This window comes from Carassius gibelio, chromosome B24, assembly GCF_023724105.1.
Source record: "Carassius gibelio isolate Cgi1373 ecotype wild population from Czech Republic chromosome B24, carGib1.2-hapl.c, whole genome shotgun sequence".
Classification (NCBI taxonomy): domain Eukaryota; kingdom Metazoa; phylum Chordata; class Actinopteri; order Cypriniformes; family Cyprinidae; genus Carassius; species Carassius gibelio.
In genome coordinates, this window is record NC_068419.1 from 17,105,873 (window position 1) to 17,115,219 (window position 9,347).

Here is a 9,347-nt window from a genome sequence, read left to right on the forward strand (position 1 = left end):
GAATATAATTCTGGATCTCTCACATCCAAGTTATCCCCCCTTTTTTTTTTTTTTACTTTTGCCATCTGGCGGGCCCTTCAGAGCCGCAAATACCAGGACAGCCAGGTACTAAAACTTTCCCCAGCCAATCTACCTCATGAACAGTTGAATGTTCCCCACTTATGCAATAAAGATTTGCAATATCCTTACACTTATTTATCACCTCCATCCTAACACACACACACACACACACACACACACATTATATATATATATATATATATATATATATATATATATATATATATATATGTATATATATATACAGTACAGACCAAAAGTTTGGACACACCTTCTAATTCAAAGAGTTTTCTTTATTTTCATGACTATGAAAATTGTAGATTCACATTGAAGGCATCAAAACTATGAATGAACACATGTGGAATTATATATGGAATTATATACATAACAAAAAGTGTGAAACAACTGAAAATATGTCATATTGTAGGTTCTTCAAAGTAGCCACCTCTTGCTTTGATTACTGCTTTGCACACTCTTGGCATTCTCTTGATGAGCTTCAAGAGGTAGTCACCTGAAATGGTCTTCCAACAGTCTTGAAGGAGTTCCCCGAGAGATGCTAGCACTTGTTGGCCCTTTTGCCTTCTGTCTGCGGTCCAGCTCACCCCTAAACCATCTGGATTGGGTTCAGGTCCGGTGACTGTGGAGGCCAGGTCATCTGGCGCAGCACCCCATCACTCTCCTTCTTGCTCAAATAGCCCTTGATGCCTTCAGTGTGACTCTACAACTTTCATAGTCATGAAAATATAGAAAGCTCTTTGAATGAGGAGGTGTGTCCAAACTTTTGGTCTGTATCGGGAAACTACAGCTGCATGTAGTAAGATAGATTTTTTTGTTTGTTTTACCGGGTTCAACCCCTTTTGCCTTCTGAACTGCCTTAACTTTTTGTGGCATAGATTCAACAAGGTGTTGGAAACATTCCTCAGAGATTTTGGTCCATATTAACATGACAGCATCATGCAGTTGCCGCAGATTTGTTGGCTGCACATCCATGATGCAAATCTCCTGTTCCACCACATCTCAAAGCTGCTCTCTTGGATTGAGATCTGAAAGGCCTTTTGAGTAAAGTGAACTCATTGTCATGTTCAAGAATCTAGTCTAGCTTTGTGACATGGTGCATTATCCTGCTGGATCTATTCATCAGAAAACCGGTACATTGTAAACATAAAGGGATGGACGTGGTCAGCAACAATAGTCAGGTAGGCTTTGGCATTTAAACAATGCTCAATTGGTACTAAGGGGCCCAAAATTTGTGCCAAGAAAATATCCCCCACGCCATTACACCATCACCACTAGGCTGAACCATTGAAACAAGGCAGGATGGATCCATGCATTCATATTGTTTACGCCAAATTCGGACCCTACCGTCTAAATGTCACAGCAGAAATCGAGACTCATCAGACCAGGCAACGTTTTTGATGGGAAGTACGATCGCCCTTGGTGTTGGAGACAAGGTGTGGTCTTTAAAAGGATTCTGCCGTCATTCAACGTGGAGCTCAATGTTGGTTCGGACGTGGTTGGGTTGAGAGATCCTGGATCCCTTCTTTGGCCGATGATCAAATTTGTTACTTTCAAGTGTCGTGCAAAATATGTTGATCAAGTTCATTCATTTTCAACCTTGTGTACGGAGAACGTGGAGCAAAGTGGCATCCTGCTGATTTGTTGGGTGATCTTGCTGATCTTGTTTGGGTTATGTTTTGTGTTAGGAAGTTAGGGAAGTAACATGTATTTAATTTCATTACTCGATTAGGTTAGTTATTATTCCCTTTTTCTTTTTATGTTTGTTTTGTTTGTTATTTTGGCCTTTGGGACTTCCCTGGAGAGATGCTCTTTGTTTCTCTTGTTGGTTTTGAATAAATCTAATTACTTATTCTGATTAACATTGTGTACCTGTTTGATTATCGACAGGAGTGATTCCCAGTTTTATTATGCTCTGTTAAGTGTTTTTCCCACTTCCCCTAGGCGCAGGGCTTATAACCATTCTCTGTAAACCCTAGAGATAGTTGTCAGTAGATCAGCAATTTTTGAAATACTCAGACCAGCTTGTCTGGCACCAACAAACCATTCCACATTCAAAATCACATAAATCCCCTTTCTTCCCCATTCTGATGCTCGCTTTAAACTTCAGCAAGTCTTCTTTACTTTAGGTACAGGTGTACCTAATAAAGTGACCGGTGAGTGTGTGTGTACACACACACACACACACACACATTTATTTGTCATCTTCTTGACTATCTTACAGTTTATTATTATTTATTCAGCATTATTATTATTATTAGGGGTTCAAGAACTTAGTGGCTCGCTACTCAGGTGCAAAGACCCGGCCTAATCGGCCTAATGGGGATGCTACAGCACAAAAAACACAATTTTCAGACATTTTTGGCCATAGCTCCTAAACCACTTAATGTAGACTCAAAAACTTTACATATTTTGTATCCTTGGGTTAATAGGAACAAAATTGCTTTTCCTTTTTTTACTCTACGACGCACCGTTTTCCCGTAAAATCGACCTATAGCCCAAACCTACTTTTGCAAACTAGTCCTAGGTTTTTCAGCCAATCGGAACAAAACCAGTGCAGAAATGTTCTATGGACAGTCATTATCGATAATTGAGGGCTTGAGACGAAGAACCATATAAGTCCATATTTTCAATTTTTGAATAATAATTTTTTTTTTATTTGGACTGAATATTATATTACTTTTTTTTTTTTTTACTTGAAGATAGACAACAAAAGCTTCCCAATTCTAATGAGACTGGATTTTTTAGTATCAATCTTAAAAATAAAAAGTTAGAGTAATTTACATTTCTGGAATGTGGAAGAACAGTATATGTCCAGTTAATGTGGAATAACAGTATAAGTCCAATTAATCATATCAATTTAAACCACTGGAGATTTGATTCCTTTATCTTAGTTTTAATACAGTAACAGAACCTTAAAGAAAATATTAAGCATTTCTTTCTTTCAATTTTTTTTATTTTTTGCCAACGTAAATCACAGAACAAAAACGCGGACAATACGGTACGAACAATGAACAATACATAGGCCTACTTATAGTACAGAAAATAAACGTCAGTACAAACAAACCGTACATACAATAAACAATAAATACAAACAATAAACAGTAATAATGGTAAACAATACATATTTACAATAGAGACATACATCATCTTCATTCCATGCTGGTTCTATATGCTAGTTTACCATATACGTCTTCCTTTTTTTGGTTCTAAATAAAATAAAATAAATACCTATATATTCCTATTATACAACATAAGATAAGGCATACAAGATAAGCTACAACTACTTTTATGATTAATTTCACACAACATACACAATATATCCCACCTTTCCCTGCACATGACCTACACATACCAGGCTACTCTTCACATTCTAATGTCCCATAAAATGCTTGGGCCTCCGCTGGCATGTAGGCTAGCATTTTCATAAGGTCACGGTGCTTCTCCTTCTTGATGGGCAAAGGGTCCTCGTAAGCACGAGCATACGTGGTGGAGAACAAGGGAGCTGGAGGTGGTTGATTCTTCCTCTGTTTGGTGATCAGCCAATGCTTCCATCCCTCGTAGAGGCTGTGGCTCCCTTTTGTGTGGACACACCATGGATCAGTAGCTGAAATCATGATTCAACAAGAAATTCAATAATGATTCTTCCTTCACACACATATCCCCAACACTGTTAATCTCAGAAAACCAGTTTAGTTTTAGTCTAGTTCTTTAGTTCTTTACCTGTCACTTTCAACCACATCATGGATGTGATTAGGAAGCCAGGTGGATGCTTTAATGTTGCATCAGGGAGCTGCCTGAAGTCCGCACATTTCATCTCAATTACTTTAAATGGATGCAGCTGCCTGGCTCCACGGATCATCTCGGCGACATCGCTGGGGGTGTGGAGTGTGGACACCTTACGCCTCTTGTCCAGCGTGGCAAATGAACGGTCACAGGGAAGGAAGGAGTGACCAGACACCATGAACTTCTGCTCTATCTGACTGAAGTACCCTCTAGATACGAGTAGGGCCATGAGGTTTAGGACTCGCCAGTTGTTGTTCTGCCCACAGCATCGGTCACTATAGATGATGAGCTTCCGTTCCTTTGCCTGGACTAGGGGAGCGAAAGATGTTTCTGCCCACTTCAAAAGACAGCTTGCCACCTCGATGGAACCTCTGTGAGCGATGCCCTCATGCCAGAGGCACATTGTAGGAGGTTTGTCAGTGCCCATCTCCTGGATACAGAGGTTGTAGTTGGCCAGCTGCCGTTGATAGTACACGTTGGAGTGTGTCAGGTTTGCCATGTACACTACCCCCTGCATGTCGATACAAATGACATGGCAGTCATCATTGGCTTTGGCCCACTCTGTGTCAGCCTGCAACTGGGTGTATGCTTTTTCGGCTTTCCGGTGGTGAAGCTCACTCTTGGCTGTGATCTTCAACCTTTCTCCATCTGTTGTAGTAGCTACTAATTTTGAGAACAGGGCGTCACATTTTGCACAAGTATCACTTCTTGGCTGCCCAAAACTGAGGTTTTGCTGCTTGAAGATGTCCCTATAGAGCCAGAACTTTGCAGTGGATGCTGGATTGCTTTCCTTGTACAGGCGGAACATGCGGAGCAGGTTTAAATCAGGGCTCAGGTACTCCCTCTCCACATCTCCCTTCATCCGTGAGTAGTGGTTCGGTTGGCGTGGGAAGCTCAGGATGTGCTCTCTTATCCCCTCTCTCACTGCAGGATGAATGCTATGAGGCCTAAAAAATAAACAACACAACTCATGAACAAGGGAAATATAATAAACTATGCTGGTCTGTTTTGCACAATTGCATTGTTTCTGTGACAATAAAATTTAATATAATTGTAAACTTTTCTCTAAACTATAGGATTTTGTTTTTCACAAACAATCATTAATGGGATTCTCAGGATTTAGCATTAAGCTTTGTATTAGTAGAAAACCAGTAGTATTTTCAAATTACCATGCTTTCCTCCCTCATATCCCCCTGAGATGAGAGATTTATGTATTTTTTGTCTGGAAAAAATCCTCATATGACGCAAAAATTGTCATTGTTTACATGCACACATTTTGTTTCAATCTAACTGAATTCATTCTGATTGGTGAATCTGAATGTAGTGTTTACATGAACGCTAAACATGTGATCGATTGATGTGTGCGTGTTAGCATTGCTAAGAAAATTCCTGCTCCTCCGTGAGAGATACGAGACCGGTGCGTCTCACAGGTGTCGCTCATCAGTAATCACGCCACCGGCCTTGCGCCGTTCTCCCGCGGCCCTCAGTCTCGTCCTGCTTGCCACAGTAAACACAATGAATGGCAACTGTAGAATGCAAAAGCCTAACCCCGGACATTTTGGCCGATCTCGAAATCCCGGGATCATACATTACATTTGCATAGCACTTTACCTCTGATATCGATCTCAAAGTGCAAAAATATGTTTCCTGACTGGGCAACAACAGTGAGCTGAATCCTAACCATTACAGTTTGTGCATGCTGGCGTTATAGGGTGGCAAGGCACCCGACGCCCTATAATGCCAGCGTCAAGTGCACCATTAGATCAGGGAATGTTGTAGGGCAACTGATGCTGACATTGGTGCAGCTTTAAAAACTAATAGGACGAGAGCATGAGGTCCTTCCAGGATTTTTTTCTTTTTTTTTACCTGTTCTTATGTTTTCCTCTGAAGTCCTCTAATGGAGACCTGACTACCTGCTCTGTTCCCTCAGACTGACTGCCTAACTTTTCTTGAATAACCTTTTCAAAGATAAGTAACTTTAAATAAATATGTTATGGACAATGTATCTAATTAAAATCATGCATGTAATAAAAAGTTAACAAACGGAAAAAGCTAGGCTGTTTAAAACTTGCCTGTAGGCGACTGTTGGTCAGTTGAAAGACTGACATAAATGTGAGCTTACAAACAGCAAGTCTTTGACCTCCTTGTTGCACATGGTACTTGAAGGTGTACTTCCTCTTAGTATTCTCAGTGTTGGGCCCACGTGGTCGTCTGCGACTCACCTTGTGCTAGAAGTAAAAAGACATATTGGGATGATCAGTGATCAGGCACATGTGCAGTCTTAGTGAATTGAAGGCATACAGTAGTATTCAATTCACTGGTTATTTTATGGGCCTACATTGTAATGCATTGCATACTGTTGACATGATATGGTCATGAATTGCTTAAGTTAGCATACCTGCTCCAAACCAGAGAGAATGATAGCCTGCTGCCTCTCATAAGAGACAGCATAAAACTCTGTGAAGAGCAGGAGTTTTCTTTGGTCTGTTAGGCTTGAACACTGTCTGGGACATGTCTCCTTGCACGCCTTTCCCTTAACAGAAACAGTCACATTAGCGTTTTTGTTTTTTTGAGCTATAAAACACTAGAGCTATTAGCAGCTATTAAGGTTACTAGCTAGAATGTATAACAGCTTACACAATCAATGCATTTTTTTTTTATTATTACCTTTTTTTTCATTTATTTTTATTATTTATTAAATAACAAGTAGGCTAACAAACATAGCATAGCATACAATATTACAAAAACAAAGTGTTACATTAAATGGTAACAGGGATCCAAAAATTATATCAAAATATTTTAAACACGTCAATGACTTTTTTTTCTATCTTTTTTTTTTTTTTAACCAATTTCAGTGAAGACATAAAGCAGTCAAATTCTACTCTAAACATCTTAAAGATTGGGGATGAATTTACATATGTTTGTTTATGTATATAAAATTCTGCCAGCAGTGCTTATAACAAAATCAATGAATGGTATAAAAAAAAAAAAAAAGCCTAACATTACTGTAGACGCAGCTGGGCTGGTGTTACAGACGCACCTAAAGCGTTTCGATTAATTTCTCCGTGATTATGAGGAGTAGAGAGACATGTTTAAAACGTCCCCTGAATCCTAATTTTCTCAGCTTTCATACGACATGACTTGAACCTTTAAAAAGAGTGAGCTATATGAATGAACTGTAGTAGACGATGACCCTCTGTCTGTAACCGCTAACTTTATGTAGATACTTTGTATACGGTTTTTCACTCACCTCTTTTGGTGGACTTTTTCCTCGTTTTTGCTCTCCTCTCCGGTTCACATATGGTTTCCCAGCATCCCTCAGAGACTTCCTTGCCCTGTCCTTCCATTCATTCATGTTCGCTCTCCTTTTTTTGCCGACGTTTTGTCTATTAATGTCCGCAGCGGACATGAAAGCAACCGGCGTCTCCATTTTTCGTTACTGGACATAAACGTTTTTTCCGCGTGAGACTATTTTAAAATTTTAAATTCAGAGTTTTGGTCGCGCGAACACCCCCCAAAGTGATTCTGTATACAAAGTGGCACACATACATTGAAGACACATGGTTATCTCAATTTTTGTTTTTTTGGACTTATACGGTTGTTCGTCGCATGAATACAATTATCAAAAAAAAAAAGCAATTTTCACTCACTGCTGCAAGCTGGCGCTAATACCTTCACAAGTCAACAACCAATTTTATGCAAAAGGCCAGAACTCGTGAACGAAATGAGATATCTTAACCAAACTTGGTACACATTTTGATGAGCTAAAACGTTGGTCAAATAAAAAATATTTGCACAGTTCTGCCACTTGGTGGCGCTATAAGAGGTAAAAACATATAAATGGCTATAACTACATGACCGTTAGCCTGATCGACTTGAAAATTTGTATGCCATGTCATTGTCCCATGTGACACAAGAGTCTATGAGGAAATTGGCCTATCTAAAAAAACATGACCGCCGTTGGCCAATGAAGTGTAAGCACCTTTTTGACAAGGTTAACAGAGGTCAATCGGAACGAAACTCGGTAGGCACGTTCGACTCAGGGCCCTAAAGGTCTGTAAGTATTTTGAAAGAAATCGTCCACTAGTTGGCGCTAATGAGATTTTTTGGCTCAGTAATCACGTGGTGTGACATAGATTCACACAATATGCATATCATTTGATAGATCTCCTCATGATGCACAAATTTGCATCAAGAACCATGGCTGTCAATCAAATTGTTCATTAATTATTCACAAACCACTGCAGTAATATTCTCTGGACTCTCTAGATCAATAATTATCCAGAAACATATTTTTTGAATTTTGTCCTTTGGTTAGCTGTAACCAGGTCATTAATAAAAGGGGCGTGGCCACATACAAACAAAACCCTATAAAATCTCAACAGAAACTAAAAACTTTACAGAACTAGGAGAAAACATGGAGCAGATGTCTCTGAACAATCATGCTAAGTTCCATGGAGATTGGACAATAGGTGGCGCTATAACAGTAGAAAAGGTCTCAAAAACACAAGATTTATATGGTAAATGGCCTAAAATTGGTTGAAAATACTCATATATTCACACAAACACTAGATCATATGATAGATCTCCTCATTCTGAACAACTTTGCCTATTGGATCAATGTTGTCGATAAAACTCCTAATTAAATATTCAAGATTATTTTAAAAAGTTACTTTGGCAAACTAGTCCAAGGGTTTAAGCTGAAAATCAATAAAACCACTGAAGTACAATTCTCTAGACTCTGAAGGTCAATAATTAGCAAAAAAAATGTTGAACAATTGTATATGGGCAACTATAAACCGGGTATTTTAAAATACGTTCTTTACATAGTGTACCCAAAGACCTGTTAATACAAACAGAAAGCCCACAAATTATCAAAACTGTGTAAAATAATGCATTATTTCATTCTAAACAAGCATGCAAAATTTAAGTGAATTCATGACTAAAAAATAAAAAAACACAGTTCCATTTAAAATTTCATTGAGTCAAAGTTTTCCATTTTGTTCAAACAGACATATCAAACAGACGTAGGGGTGTTGTTGGCGCAGTGGATAAGACACATGCCATTGGTGTGAGCCACCCGGGTTTGAATCCACTGAGACACCAATGTGTCGCTGAGCAAGACACCAAGTTGGTCAAGAGGCATGTGACCTCTGACATATATAGCAAGTGTAAATTGCTTTGGATTAAAGCGTCAGATAAATGTAAACGTCAGATTTTACACTTTTGCCACTTTATGATTACAGTGAAACCTGAAAATGACATCTAAACAATTAAAAACTAGTTTAATCATTTAATTTCAGTGCGTGTGTCTGTCTGTGAGCCTATTCTCCATTTTGGATGTTTTTAACTGTCATCCGTACATCCAGGTTGGCCGAGACCACCCCAGAGACCTAAAATGCTTGAACCCCGATAAATGCTGCTTGCAGCTTTAATTATTATTATTATTATTATTATTATTATTATTATTATTATTATTAAATGTT

The 9,347-nt window shown here is 38.8% G+C and overlaps 1 protein-coding gene across 1 annotated transcript; it reads right to left on the minus strand.

Annotated features, from left to right (window-relative positions):
• Positions 1-3,043: 3,043 nt before the first annotated feature.
• On the minus strand, positions 3,044-4,366 carry LOC128013604 (uncharacterized). The gene is made up of 2 exons (XM_052596718.1): positions 3,799-4,366; positions 3,044-3,682 (listed from the first exon to the last, which is right to left on the minus strand). Exons 1-2 carry the CDS (start codon positions 4,358-4,360, stop codon positions 3,435-3,437), a joined length of 810 nt encoding a protein of 269 aa, XP_052452678.1. The 5' UTR covers positions 4,361-4,366; the 3' UTR covers positions 3,044-3,434.
• Between the last annotated feature and the right edge of the window lie 4,981 nt (positions 4,367-9,347).